The 15,066-nt window shown below is 37.7% G+C and overlaps 2 protein-coding genes across 3 annotated transcripts in view; one reads left to right on the plus strand and one right to left on the minus strand.

Moving 5' to 3' along the window:
- Positions 1-9,702, minus strand: part of usp24 (ubiquitin specific peptidase 24) — a 31,062-nt gene extending 21,360 nt beyond the window's left edge. The window contains exons 1-16 of one of the 2 annotated variants that reach the window (XM_033965641.2): positions 9,301-9,702; positions 6,025-6,193; positions 5,755-5,822; positions 5,528-5,671; positions 5,330-5,455; positions 4,846-4,881; positions 4,691-4,756; positions 3,392-3,457; positions 3,189-3,263; positions 2,954-3,112; positions 2,750-2,864; positions 2,570-2,673; positions 2,117-2,224; positions 1,597-1,692; positions 1,350-1,511; positions 136-225 (exon numbers count right to left, since the gene is read on the minus strand). In XM_033965641.2, coding sequence (XP_033821532.1) covers positions 136-225; positions 1,350-1,511; positions 1,597-1,692; positions 2,117-2,224; positions 2,570-2,673; positions 2,750-2,864; positions 2,954-3,112; positions 3,189-3,263; positions 3,392-3,457; positions 4,691-4,756; positions 4,846-4,881; positions 5,330-5,455; positions 5,528-5,671; positions 5,755-5,822; positions 6,025-6,193; positions 9,301-9,579 — 1,863 coding nt within the window. In that variant the 5' untranslated portion in view covers positions 9,580-9,702. The remainder of the gene's footprint in view (positions 1-135; positions 226-1,349; positions 1,512-1,596; positions 1,693-2,116; positions 2,225-2,569; positions 2,674-2,749; positions 2,865-2,953; positions 3,113-3,188; positions 3,264-3,391; positions 3,458-4,690; positions 4,757-4,845; positions 4,882-5,329; positions 5,456-5,527; positions 5,672-5,754; positions 5,823-6,024; positions 6,194-9,300) is intronic. The other variant, XM_055221048.1, reaches the window with a different exon arrangement.
- A 549-nt stretch (positions 9,703-10,251) lies between these two features.
- Positions 10,252-12,069, plus strand: bloc1s2 (biogenesis of lysosomal organelles complex-1, subunit 2). Its single transcript, XM_033964999.2, has 5 exons — positions 10,252-10,437; positions 10,649-10,765; positions 10,861-10,980; positions 11,066-11,170; positions 11,502-12,069. The coding sequence occupies exons 1-5, from the start codon at positions 10,281-10,283 to the stop codon at positions 11,531-11,533; spliced, it is 531 nt and encodes a 176-aa protein (XP_033820890.1). The 5' UTR covers positions 10,252-10,280; the 3' UTR covers positions 11,534-12,069.
- The last annotated feature ends 2,997 nt before the right edge of the window (positions 12,070-15,066 follow it).

The following is a 15,066-nucleotide window of genomic DNA, read 5'->3' on the forward strand; positions in this document are numbered from 1 at the left end:
TGTTAGAGTCCAGCTAAGATCCAAGTCATCCCCCGCTTGGTCCAGCCCTTCTCCACAGCTGATTTGCAGAAGCAGCAGGATTGGGGTGATAGAAAGTACCACTTATAGAGTAATAATACGTGTCTCTTGTCTTACTTTGACCAAAATGCTGGGCTTCTTCTTGCCCCAAGTGCCAGTTAGAAATGAGGTCTGGGTCTCACTTTTACCGTCCTCCTGAGTTTGTGTCTAAAAACATACATTTCCCTTAATGGCCAAAATGATTAGGTTGATGTTTATTTAATGTTTTGGATAAAGAAGGAAGACAGCAGCACAATCTGAATCAATTAGGATACAATTTAATTATAAAAACAAACAAAGATGTATTAGATGCATGACGTGCTTTCCTTTTTTTCTATTGCTCATTAAACACTTCATGAAAGCTACTTTTGTAGTTGGAGCTGCCTGGGAGTCGGCAAAGAGACATTGCAGCCATATCACACCAGCAGCATCTCAGAGCACCTCAAAACACAAATCACACATTCAATAGTCTTACAGACACTGGGGACAAAGCAGGTGAAGTGTCTTGCCAAGGACAGAACAGCAGTATGAACTGGGAAGAGCAAGAATTGAGCCAACATCCTGTTTAGTTGATGAACTGCTCAAACAGCAAATATTCACACTGAAAAATTCCATATAGAATCTACATCTAAAATAAAAAGCAACATTACAGTTCATGCATACAATCAGATAAATATACAGCTGGTGTATAGTGAGACGAGCCGAATGTGATGGGACCCATAGACAGGCCTCATGTGTGTGCATTCCTCTCTCAGCAAACAAACAGTCTGCCTGACTCCCTGCAGTGCTGTGTGTCAGTACATAGGGGCTCCTATGTCTGCAGCCTCCTGGCAATATGAGATCTGTGTGGTATGGGCTATGTTGACAAGACTCTCCACTTAACTATAACATGTTGAACGTTTATAGTAATACAATGTAATAATAATAATAATAATTTTTAATATAGCACTTTTTAACACTCAAAGATGCTTTCTACAAATATTAAAAATCAATAAAGATCATTAAAGTGGACTAATAGAAAACTCACAAAAATTCACAAGAGAACCAAACTGTTAAACTAGATAAGAATGCAGAAGATATGACAAACACAAACGTTACCTTTGATTTTCCCTTCAAAGATCACAACAATAAATCATTTGCAATTGTGTAATCCTATCCTCTGAAACCTCTTCTTTCACACCAACTAACTCATGTCCTCTTTCAACACATCAAACACCTCTCAATAAGTCTCTGTATCCTTAAACCAGTTTATTCCCTTCTTCAGTAAAAGTCCAGGTAATTTAGTTTCTTACCTTTTTAATATCCTCAATACATTTAATGATGTAACTACGCTTCACGGTTTCCTTGACAGCGTAGGCGTCACTTAGGATCCCCAAGTGCTCCTCTAAGGCCTGCTGAACCAGACTGGTGGGTAAGGTGGGGAGGTGAGCCAGCTCCCACAGCACCTCCAGCACCTAGACGTCAACAGCATCAATCACATTCATCTTAAAATAAAAATGTGTACAAAAAAATTATTATAGCAAACGTTTAAAGTCAGACCTTTCCAGTTGTAGTTTCAGATCGGGCCTCTCTTCCAATTCTCCCGATCAGACTGAGCAGCTTCTGTCTCACTCGGTCGCTCTCAATTTCCCAACTCTGAACAATATATTGCAAAGTATTAATAAATCTTAATAAAACTGTCATATAAATTGCGTGTACTTCCATGATTTTCGAGTTAGTTCACCTTTTTAAATTCCATCTAATTAATTAAACAATCAATTTCATCCACACACACAAAATGTATTACAAAGCCTTACTTATGTGTTGAGTGTTTTAAACATAATGACTTGGTCATACAGCAAATTCAGTATTACCGAATTTGCAAAAATGAACTGGCTCGGTAAGATTTAATGCTTAGCTGAACCATAATGAATGCATATCCATAAAGCATCACACTTGATTCACTTTACACCATAAAATTTAACAACCATAATTCAGACCTTGGCGATGTCGAGCCCATGGTACAGAGCACATCCAGTTAAATGAAAATACAATTGAGAGTGCCCTGGACAGCACTGACCTTCTGAATAAGGACAAAGAGGTGGGTGAGCTGATCAAAGCTGAACTTCACAGCAGCAGCAGCAATGATTGTGTGAATGTTTTCAATCACTGTTGACGACTGGCCGGCCTGAAATACCAACATGGAAAAACAGTAAACAGGAGGCCAATTGTGGCACTCAAATAAACACGCGTCTACAAGCAAATCAAACAAGTTGTGCAATAATCCTTCAACTGTAATAGAAATCCATCAGACATAAGAATGGCATAACAGACCACAGACACAACTTACGTAAACTTAACAGATATCTTTATAGCTCAGTGATGTAATGTTAATTTGCACAGGTTTAAATATAATTGCCACTCATCACTTACCATTAATAACAAGATTCATAACCAAATTACATGTATGCTGGAAAAGCTGCTGCTTATTTTCACACATTAGTTAAAAATGCATCCAAGCTAAAACTTGTACCTGTATCCTCCAGATTTTGGTCAGTTCATCCAATGATAATTTACTCCCAAGAAGTTCTATAATTCCCTTTATTCTCTCGCAGTATTGGGCTTGGTCAATGTTACCTTCAAGAAAAAGAGAATGTTTATCTTTCTGCTAAATAATCTAATGTTTTATATACTTGGTCATATAGCTTCTCACCTTCCAGTGCTATTGATAGGACTGAGTTTTCAACAAGCCAGTCTAAAAGTTTATCTGTGTCTATGGCATTTTTGACTGTTTTAGACACAGTACTCTCCTCTATGAGTTTAGTGACCTGAAGAAAAGAGTGACATTGAGACATCTTTGTACAATAACTACACACAATAATCATTTTACAATTACTAAAAAGTGACAGTTTAGGACCTCTTTTAGGGAGTTCATTTTGGTGGAGAAGTGTGGCGTTTTCAGCATTCGCAGCAGAGTGTCCAGTCTCAGGTCATCCACCACAGTGACCAAGTCTCTTTGGAACCTCATACACAAGAGCTTAATGGCAGAGAGCAGGTCTGGGATGCTCACAAGACGCTAAGGACAAACAGAAAACATTAAAAAACATTGTCAAATTAAATTAAATTCTAATTGTTTTCAAATTGTTTACTACCTTGTCTTTGAGATCCTTTTCCTCCAGGTTCTGCACATACGTGATCATCTTATGTATCACTGGATCAAGCATGGGCTGTAATAATGGCATTTATTTAACAAAAGGGTCATATCTTTAATACCAACCTTTTCCAATCTTTAACATATACCTAAGATGTAGAAGCTGCTTATGCAATAATCTCGTGCTATGATTGGAAAGCTCACCTGGACAAGACTGGAGTTTAGGTACTCAGCGCAGACACCAAGAGGCTGGACCAGAGCTGATACACACTGTACAACATGAGGAAATATAAGTCAAAAATATAAAACAGTTAATGAGCATTTTTTATAAATTAAAGTCATTTGTCAACTCACTCAAAATCAATATTAATAGTGCAAAATGTAAACCATCCACAAGTTTCTCTCACACATTCATAATTTCTACTACACTGCAGTGAAGTTGTAAGAATGCATTTGGGTGTATTATTTTATGATTATGAAGCAAAAGGTGCATGAAAATTATGGATTTCCAATTCCAGAGAACAACTTTTGTCATCCATGCCAAATAAAAGCATCATAATGGGTTCTTAAGTGCCTCCACTTTATCAACACACGCACAGCTCTCCTTCTGCAGCGCACATCTCCTCCACAGGCCTGCTCAATTCACTCAGGACTTCCTGTTTAGCAAAATGTACGTCACTCTTTGGACAAACCCAATCCTCCACCAACTAATATGCTATCTTCTTTCACTTTTGCTCCTTTTGTTTAGAGTTGGATATATGAACTCTAATGCTATCTTTATTGGCTTAACAGTGGTCCACAACATATGCTCGAGACCATATACACAGGGTTAAAAAGGATTTCTTGTGGAATATTAATTTTGTTCTGTAATTTTACTAAATATAACTTTCTGATATTTTTCCAAAATTCACAATATTTAAGACAATGACTGTTCAAATACACCAAATTACAAGCTCTTATGCTTTGACATATTGTGTTGATGCAGAAGTACATTAAATAAGCATTACGAAATCATTGTCATTATCATTTCCACACATGGTATAGGATGTTATTTCCCTATATATCCCAATGGACTACTGGCTTGGAATTAAGTGGAAACAATTGTTAGATTTATTAAAATGTCAATGGTGAAAAGGCTGTCTATGTGATCACATAGGTTTTATCAATGGTTGCGTCCTGCTGTGCTTCCGGAGGATTTCTCAGAGGCAGCATCAGTACAAGGAGGCCTCAGAGCATGTGACACAACAGGGCTTTTACCTCCTACTCCACACAGAGAGGATGAGCGCGCTGCAGCGGACGGAGCAGGTGGTACATAGGCTGACTTTTCTGTGTGAAGAGTTAGACTTCTCATGACATGGCATTTTTTGACAGGTCGTTACAGGTTCTGCTTTTCTTATTGTTGTTCTCTTGTTTATGCCAAGCGTTTTAATATTTTTTGGCAATTCATGAAACTGGACTGAATTCCAAGTGTGCAATAAAATTGAATAAATAAGGTTTTCTTACAGCGATCTCAATTTCCTCTGCATTGAGTTTGGCCTGGATGGCAGAGACTCCACCCAACTCTCCAAACTAAACAAAGCGAAGAGATCAGAATGTCAAACACTGGCATTGTTATTACAATACACAAGTTTATATCCAAGTTATTCTACTGTACTTACCCGATTCACCAGGTCCACTAGCCAACCATGGGGCTCCTGAAACACAGTATAATTGTTCTAATTTGAGCTTGCAACACAATGAGGCAGCGGCAGCACACATACAGCTGTCTGGAAATGTCACCCATTTGTCTATCTGATGTGCATGTTTGGTTTCAAGTCCATGCACAACACTGGAGCTCGTGTCTGTTCATCCTTCCACAAGAACCATAAACAAACACTACAGAGGCATGACATATGTAAACAGTACCAAAAACGCACACGTTTCTCTTGTAAGTAAAGTACAGCTGCAGGATATAGTGAGAAATCTTAATTGACATTTGAACGCAAGAAATGCATTGGAAAATTGTTGGGTACTTGATCTGACCCAGACATATCCCAGACCCAGACATCTGTCCCATTCTAACGTTAATATTGTGATCTTCCACTAGTCAATACCACTAGTTGTTTAATGTTTTGTGGATCTAAATTCATCACTACTTCTTACTTTCTGGTAGGTGTTGCTGGGAGACACAGCAAACATGTTGGCTTCCTCTCCAAAAACCTCAGCCCAGTTCCTCTGACATGACTTCATTCGATTCTTAAAATGGTATTCATTGTCAGGGTTGAAGGCCTGGAAACAAAGTATTTAAAATCTTACACTAGTATTGTATTCCATTTTACTATTGATATGACTGGGACTTACCATAGTTAAAACTGCCATTAGATTCACAGGCACTGGGTCTTGTTTAACCCTCTCTGCCACCAGCTCGACCAGCAGCATCAGCATGTTGTAGATGCCCTCATGAATCTCGGTGCCCCACTTGTGAACTGCACTGCTGGTCAGCAACTAACAACCCAGAACAAAGAGGGTCATTAAAACTTTATAAGTGTTAATTTAGTTTGCAGGTCCCCTGTGTGCTGGGTCCTCACCTTTTTGAAGGCCTCTGGCATACAACGATCCATAAATCGCTTGCAGTTCTCATCAGCATCAGCCAGACCTTTAAGGGAAATAAAAAAAATAATATGAATGTTTTTGCACAAAAAATTGCTGTGAAAAATGAGATGCAGATTGGCCATCACTAATCCAAAATACCATGCCATAAACACCCAATGGTCCAAACAAAACATGCCTCCCACATGCAGCCGCAGATGGACTGGTTTCATAAACACATATTTTCATGGTCATATAAATAGTCTTACCGTGTCGAGCCAAGCAGGTGGAGGCGATGAGGCACTTGCCCAAAGACTCCTCTCTCTTGTAGGGGATGGACCAGTGGTCGGTGAACACCCGGCTCTCCAGCTCATACAGGTTAGTAGTGGGAAATTCCATACTGCCACCGGAGCAGTTCCCATTCTCATCATTGTTTCTCTGTGACCGACAAATATCAACATTACATCACAATGCAGAAGGTGAGACTATGGCAGTGATGCAGCGTGTCCGCTCTGGGACAGGAGTGAATGTAGCCATCTGGGAATGCAACCTCTCTGAATGCCCTTCACTTCCGCATACACTTACCCTTTTACACTAAAGCACAAATTTATTCACACCAACCTGGCTCTTAAAAAGAGTGCTGTGGAGTCCAGACCTAACACATTTGATCCTTCTCATCCATTTTCCAAAACTCACTATTAAGAAACTTTTATAGATTACACTGTACAATCCCCATACAGACCACCGTCATCAAAGTTTACTTTGACTAATTATTTTGCCATTAAAAGAATCATTTTGGGCTTAACTGTAAATCCAAATATTGAGCATCAGTGAGATATGACATGAGACTATATTGCAACAACAACACAAGCTTCATCAATGGACAAGAAATCTCATAGCTCACAGTCTGTTAAAATTCAACTCATTCAATGTTAACCTGTTAAGCAAGTTCCTTTGTGTATTTAAATGCCAAATAGCAGATTGGAACAGCTTGAAGATAGATGTCCGTATAGTTCTAGGTGAATAATCACTCTCAAAAGGTCTTTATGTTTTTGATGCGTTTACAAATGTGTACATTTTAAATACAGAGAAGTTCAAAAATCCACCTATATGTTACAGATACATTGTCAGAGCTTAGTAAGTAAGTCAATCTTTTTATCAACTAAATTTGCAAAGGTCGCAAAACAGGCAAACCACCTGAAAATTTCAGTTATACATGACCAATGTTGAGTTTATGTTGTGGGACTGCCAAAAAGAGCAAGGAAATAGTTTTAAAAGGATATGAGAAACAAACCATTAAAGTCATCATCACATTCTAACGCTCTATTTTGGAGAAATTAGGATGACACAATAGACAAAGGAAAGGGAGACATGGCACAGGAATAACTTATGACATACAAGCCTTAGAAAAAAAGACTGAAGAAGCAAGTGAACAAATTTAGAGGTAAAAAGTATACCAAAAAATGTATAATATCACAATGGTTGTTTGGGAGCAATGCAGAATTAGAATAAAGAGTAGGGATGGGTGATATGCCAAAAAATAATGTCACAAGATCTTTAAATCAGATCACAATTTCAATTTTATTATGATTCATGTAGACTTTGAAGATTACCTGCCTTGAGCTGAAGTCATCTCCTGCACTTTAGAGTTCACTCTTCACTATGATTGGTTAACTCTACAACTCATTTAGAGAATGCCAGATGCAAACCAAAAAAACAGAGGAGAAAAAAGTGTCCCTAGAGCAGCATTAAATAGAGAATTACTGAATCACCAAACAATATGGTGATATCATCGGAATAGGATCCCAGCTTTAATATAGAGTAAATAAGACCTAATAAAATATAATCTTGTAAGTGATATTTCTGCATGTTGGTTTATTTACAATCACGTTTTGAGCAATACTTGAATGTCAAGTTGAAGACATTGACAGGCATGTTTCTAATCGATTGCCATAATATGGTCAAAATATCCTAAATATTAAGTTGTTTTGTTTTTTTTTGTTTTTAAGAACTATTTGTCTGTATTGCCCCCTATAATTCAATTAATATTTTTCAAGTTAGGGATGAGAAGAAATTTTGATAAAATATTCCTTAACAACAGGTTACAAAAGTAAAATGTTTGATTTAAATTGTTGTCATATTTATAGAACATGAAGTAATTTAGGTTGCACAACTCCATCTAATATCCATCATAAATCCTGATGAAAGAGGCTTACATATATTGTTCTAAATTGTCCTTGCTAATATGTCATGTTTGAGGTCTTCTCGTTAAAAATGTAATCATTTGAGGCACAGTATGTAACAGTTATTTCTCCTTGCCCTGGCCCTACCCCAAGTGTAACTTAGCGCCAGTCTGTTACTATGCACCCATCCACCCACGGGACCCCTTCAAAAACTGCAATATGTTCACTGTGTCATGACGGCTAGGCTATTTTTGGGACGACAACATGGGACAACCGTCTATAACATATCAACAGTACACACAATTGCTGTAGCCAATAATGACATCCAGTTTTCAAATAGTTGTCATCTATGAGACAATTATTCATAGTTTAAGGATATAACATTTAATTTCAATGTACGTGTTGGTTGTATTGTGACAACACAATTATTACAATCTTTTGGAAGTGAAAAGGACTACAATGACTAGACTAGAATGTGCAAGTCCTTGATGGTGGTGGTGGTGTAAATTGATAACTGCTATTAATACTACTGTATCTAATAAAATGGTGTTTACAAAGTAGCACCAAAAGTCAATAGGTTATTGAAAATTCAACAAGTGAAAGTCAAATTGCTAAAGGGTGGAGAGATTTAGGCTACTTCCTAAGAGTTATTATATAGTGAGGGATGTGCTTAACTCAGCCAAAGTTCAGATGTTTTTTGGTCACACTGGAAACCCACTATTGTATCTTCCCTTAACATCTGTCTGGTGTAGTGCTTCAGATTACACACGATAATACAACAGCTAACAACAGCATTTACTCTACATAACAAGCTAGAAGGATGTAAATAGGTCTGAAGAGACGAGGATACTGAGGATATTAGGAGTCCTGGGGTTTCAAGTGAATTGCGAAATCTGTGCACATTTTGTCTGCAGCAATCACAATGAGATCAAAAGAGGTAATCGGTCAGCTGTCCAACCTTTGCATGCTTGAAGCATATAAATGAGTGTTTTCTTGTTAAGATATCACTTTTCAGGCATAAAATCCATAAAGGATCTGTGGCTGTGCAGTAACTGGCGCGTTTAACTCTCGCTAACATTGCTAAGCAAGAGCTGCCCAAGCTAGTAAGTTTAACTGCTTGCCCAGGTGAAATATATGAGTGATTTTTGCATGATTTCATACCCGCACAAAAGCTGATCCTAGTTTATTAGTGTGGATGCATGCATTTTGTGTAGTATGTGTAGCATATGCGCCCTGACAGTTCACGTTGGGCTCGCTGCACATCTTCAGCTGCAGCTAAGTGTGGCTAGTTAAATGGGCGAGACCAGTAAATTACAATTAGCCACGTTCCTCATGTTTTCTGTAATGCAAAGCCATTCTCACCTCGCTATCCACAACATCGTGGTAAGCTGGCGGCGGGTCAAACCCTCCTGTGCCGCTTCTCCCGCTGTTTTCCCCGTCTCCAGATGAGCTGGGATTGGGGGCAGGCCCGCTCTCCATCGGCTCGTATCCATAGCCGAGTCCGGGGCTTTCGTTGGTCAGGAGCGCCACTGCCTCGTTGATGTCGTTCTTGGCTAAACGCAGCGCTTTCCTGATCACGTCCGGATCTGGGAAGCCCATACAGAGGAGCGTAGTGATGTGCTGCTCCTCTTCGGTCTCCATTTTGGGGTGTCTCTGTGTTTATTTGTCCCTAGTAGTAGCGGGGAGCTCGGCACAGCCCTGTAGCAGTGCGTGCCGCCATGTTGACAGTCAGCGCTGCGAGCTTTGCCTGTCACGATACGACTTCCCCCGAACAGCGCCGACACAGGTGCTATGCCCAGTTTGTGTCAAGTAGGTTTGCATAGGGATCACCAGAGTGCGCACAGTGACCACAAATCAACTGTTATGTTATTTTACAGTCTAATTACAGTCAGTGTTATTATAGTCAAAACTAATGGATTTCACTTATATAGTTTAATACTTTATATAAGCAACTGACATGCATAGAGGCATATTTTGTACTTTGTAGATTATTTTGCCTTTTTTTCTGTTTTTTTTTTTTTACACAGACCTCTAATGAAACAAGACAGAAACACCATTAAACATTTAAAGGGATAAATTGAAAGCATCCAGTAGGCTATATTAAATATGATCTATAGTTCCTAAGTAAAAAAATGTAAATTAAATTAGTATAAATAAGTCTAAAAGCCTTTCAGATAATGTCCCATTTGTTATTTCAGGGCATCTATCCTCTGTGATGCTTGTATGCTGTGGACATGGGTGTGGCAGTGCGCGTAAACGAGGTTGTAGTAGAACCTTGTGGCGCGCGGTTGTCACGTGGCCTTGAGCTCACGTGATCTGCGTAAATCCAAAACAGGAACAAAATGGCTACTGCAACTGGGGACGAGGCAGCTGCAATGGACAGCATCTCCCGGGCCCCAGCGGCTCACTCTGCGGCTCTGAGTGCGCCTGGAGCCGGGAGTAGTCAAACAGAACCAGCGGAAGAAGGAACTGAAGCCGCAGCATCAGCGCCTAAAAAGGGTAACTGTGTGTACAACTGGACTCCTTCCGTAGCTAACCATGCTAACTCTATCACAATAAAAAGCTCATAAATAGGCCTACTTAGTTATTATTTGATTGAAACATTATACCCTTTACCCCCTTGCTGCTTAGATCTGTACCTGATTACTTTGGCTGAGTGTGTCAAATGCAAAGGTAATAAACGTGTTAACTGTATTGTAATTGTGTTCAGGTGATGGCGGGGTAGAGACAGCAGAGGAGGCTGTGGAGCCAGCAGAGCCCGATATAAACGAGTTATGCAGTGATATGTTTGAAAAGATGGCCATATTTCTACAAGGAGAACTAACAGGTATGGTATGCAGTGTAGTGCAATCTGTTCTCATAAAAATAAAAGAATAAATAAAATAATAATCAAATAATATTTTTTAAAATATTATTATGCAGCTACATGTGAGGACTACCGCTTGTTGGAGAATATGAACAAGCTGACCAGTCTGAAGTACATGGAAATGAAGGATATCAGTATAAATATCAGCCGTAATCTACAGGACCTTAATAACAAATGTGAGATAGATGATATACTCTTATGAAATATTTATTTATTTCTTTATAGTTCTTTTTAACATAAGTGGGGTATATTTCTTTCCAGATGCCAGCCTTCAGCCGTACTTGGATCAAATAAACGAGATTGAGCAGCATGTCACTTCACTTGAACAGGCTGCATACAAACTGGATGCTTACTCTAAGAAACTGGGTAAGTGAATTAAACACCTATCAACATGACATTTTGGGGATGGGTTTTCTGTTCTTTTGAATTCTTTTGGAAGAATTATTTTACATCATTGGTTGATCATTTCACTCGGCATTTAATGCTTGTATTACAATAGCTATGGCTTGCACATAATGGAAACAATCCATGTCATTATCTTATAGCAATTGATCTTAAGCACAGTTTGGCATTTATTTTCTTCAACCACATGATGGTAATCATCACAGATCAGTTTGACAAACACCACCCATCTTGATCATGTGTGAGCATTCCAGGTTATTTATTTTAACAGTATTTTTCTTCATTCTTTTTGCAGAAGCTAGGTTCAAGAAGCTGGAGAAGCGATGATAACTGGAGATGCCATTCTACCTTTCCTAGCCTGCTGCCTTGCCTCCCTGCTTGGTGGAGCAGCAGGAGGACGTGAACTGAAACTGAAACAACAAACATTCAGAGCCACTTGGACACTTGAACGCACTTGAGAAGAACCACCAAAGGCTGAAGTCGAGGAGTGGAATGGAACGGAACGGGGCTAGGTCTTTTTAGGCCCCACTTGAGAAGGACTGTTTTTGACAGCTGGTTGGTGTGAAGGAGGTTTGACTAGTATGTGCCCTTGGAGTTACTGGAATTTTTCTGTTTAAGTATTTGGGTCAAATTGTTTAAAAAAATAGAAATAACTAGCATTTGAGAATTGAAGGTTATTGTTGCACTGTAGACTAAACAACCATGTATTAAGATAGCCATTGAAATATAATCCCAAATAATACAATTGTGTAAGGGACACGACTGTAAATTTCTTTAGCAGTTTGTGTATTAAATATACCAATACATGGCCATATTATATATATTATTATATTATATTGCTTAAACCTGCCTAATATCATACACTATACATTTACTACAAATAAAGGATGAATAAACCCTTAATTCTCCCAAAATATTTATCTTGCAAACAATCATGGAAACCAAAAGTGCACTCTGCCCCTTGTTTTTGTTTTTTTTTTTCCCTGGGTATTTACTCATTGAAAAAATTTATGCATTGCTAGGTCTCATCAGCAGATGGCAGTCATGCTCTTTTCTAAACCTAATCAGCACAAAAAGTTTATTTACCTCTAGTAAATAGAAGGTGAATAGACACCTCTTGCTCAATATAATTATCAGAACCTGGCATTAACTGTAACCACAATTAATATTTTACACTTTTGTACTAATGAAAACAAAACACATACAATCTCTAAAAGCTGTTTTTATTGAATGTACAAAACAGAACATTTGTTCCATTTTGTACATTCAATGAAACTTCAAAAAACATTTATTTCAAGTTTTCATGGGTTCATGCTCATGTGTACTGTAGAACACCATCCTTATTGTATATCTTGAAGTGAATTTGATATGCAATATCTAAGTTATTTTATCTTTTTAAAAGTGAATGCCTATAAAATGAAGAGAAATGCGCCACAACTCAAAAAAGACAATGTTTACATTGGTGTCTATGCTGGTAATGTCAAACTCTGCCATAACATTCACAGTCTGACACACAGTCCATAGAGGAAGCTGAGTGGTGAGTAAGGATGTGTCTGGTGCCCTCTGCCTCCTGTCTTTCCTCCTCTACATTAGCTGCCCCATAACACAATCCAGATCACTTTCCATGCCTGTAGCCTCAGATTATCTAAACTGATAGGACGTCCTCCATGGGTCACTTCTGCTGGGTGTGTGTGCTGTATGCATCTCTCTATGTGTTTGCGTAAGTCCTAATCAAAACCAGGTCTTGTCATTAGTCCAGGCGAAGCACTGGCAACAGACTGTAGTCATAATTCATAGTGTAACATTATTTACTGAAGCACTCTGATCCCTGGCTTTTTATCCTTGGGGCATAAATTCAGCTCTGCTCCCATAGGCTCTCCAAAACGTGGGTTTATTAAATGATTTGGGGTTGTTTTGTAAAAGCTAAATGTAATGGCCTGGGGGAAGTGGGCCGCTTAGAGGAAGGGAATATTGTAATAGGTAAAGCCACTTGTATGCTATAGTATTTACTGCTCGGAAAGTACTGCAAAGCCAGGCCACAACTTTTTGGGTGTGGAAAGCTGTTGTGTTTTGGACAGCATATGCACAGTTAACTGAGGTAGGCTTTATAGTAAATTATCTATACTGTTCCAAGCTTTGGTAAAAGGAGAGGGCTGCATCAGGATTAGGCATAGAGAGTACACAACATTAATTATTTCCTTGACATAGTCAAGTCTATTATTGCTTATATATATATATATATATATATATATATATATATATATATATATATATATATATATATATATATATATATATATATATTTATAATTATAATTATAATTATTGCTTTGTCTGGAATGTTCCAGTGAGTAAAACATGCTCAGAAATTTCTTCAAAAATATGGTGCCCCTCTTGTCTCCATGGACATAGAATGTACAACAGCAGTACCGGTAACTTATTCATCTAGGTAAAGCAATACAATCTTCCTGGAGACAACTACATAAATGTGGTATATTATATATAAATATGGCAGTGATCCGAGTAATATTATACTGGTAACACTTTTTAGTGGAACCTGTGAAGTACATAAAACATATCAGAGTAAAAAGACAAATATCAGGTACTGATATAGGTGATACAGACCATCCCAATTTTAGCATATACATGGAAGTACAGGCCTTTTTTATTTACGCAATGTGTGTGTTTTTTTTTTTTTAAAGAAGAATTTAATCCCACAGTATTCCCAAGGCCAAAATAGACCACAGACTCCATGGGACATTTTTAAGACAATAGACTTTACTTAAACAGTTTCAGGAACCACAGACTCTTTTTATCTTGTACTTTTGCATGTACTGAAATGGCAGGGCATTAGCTGGGTCTTAACAATATATGTAATAATATGTTATATATCCGTTACATGTGGAAATCCTGATTGAATTACATATATTGTGGTTCCAAACTTGTGGCTATAATCAACTTAAAGCGCATATTACCCAGAATGGGCCCAAATAGACCTAACGCAACAAAGGAATTGCTCCAATTCAGATTTTAGGGAGAGATAGGGCCTAAACTGGATTTGATCTGACAGACTTGAGATTGCTGAATGTCCATCATCAGCAGCTGCCGTTGTTTTTTGAGAATCAATGAGAATGGGCAAGTTTAACAAAAACGGAGCAAGACATCACACCGCAAAATTGCACAACTGACAAGCAAATGAGGACAGAATTTAGAGAGATTTAGTCTTCATTGTGTGCTGTGTGGTCTATAGCTCAATGATGTATAATATATTTATTATTAAACATTTACAAGTAAATGTATTGCACGAAATGATTGCATAAATGTAAAAAGTACAGAGTGTTTTGTATTACCTTACTGCTATACTACCATTAGCCCTGTCATAAAATAAAAAGATAAAAAAATTGAAGTGTGATGAATTGCTATAGAAAATATCACAATGAACAATAATATTGAAAGTACTTTGTCACAGACACAACAACCCTAACAAGATAATCCCAGGAAATGTAAACAAACATGCAATAGGCTTATTGTTGTATATACAGTATACGCTATATATATATATATATATATATATATATATATATATATATATATATATATATATACGCTATATATATATATATATATATATATATATATATATATATATATATATATATATATAATATATTATTTATTTGATATAAAAACAATGAGTGAAAATGAAATAAATACACAGAAATTTCAATTTATTTACAGTTATTAAATGTTTAAAAAGGGTTCACATTATTTAGTTTAAATGATATTACCAGAGGTGGCAGCTAGTATGCAAGGGGTAAACTTGAGCTTGAGTGGAGGGAGCTAGAAAGTTCTGGCAATAG

Source organism: Periophthalmus magnuspinnatus, chromosome 4, assembly GCF_009829125.3.
Source record: "Periophthalmus magnuspinnatus isolate fPerMag1 chromosome 4, fPerMag1.2.pri, whole genome shotgun sequence".
Taxonomy (NCBI): domain Eukaryota; kingdom Metazoa; phylum Chordata; class Actinopteri; order Gobiiformes; family Gobiidae; genus Periophthalmus; species Periophthalmus magnuspinnatus.

Excerpts from the sequence above, each read along its gene's own strand:
- bloc1s2 (XM_033964999.2), top strand. The coding sequence starts at position 10,281 with ATGGCTACTGCAACTGGGGACGAGGCAGCTGCAATGGACAGCATCTCC. Across the intron at positions 10,438-10,648 it reads AGCATCAGCGCCTAAAAAGG|GTGATGGCGGGGTAGAGACA; the intron begins GTAACTGTGTGT and ends AATTGTGTTCAG. Across the intron at positions 11,171-11,501 it reads TGCTTACTCTAAGAAACTGG|AAGCTAGGTTCAAGAAGCTG; the intron begins GTAAGTGAATTA and ends TTCTTTTTGCAG.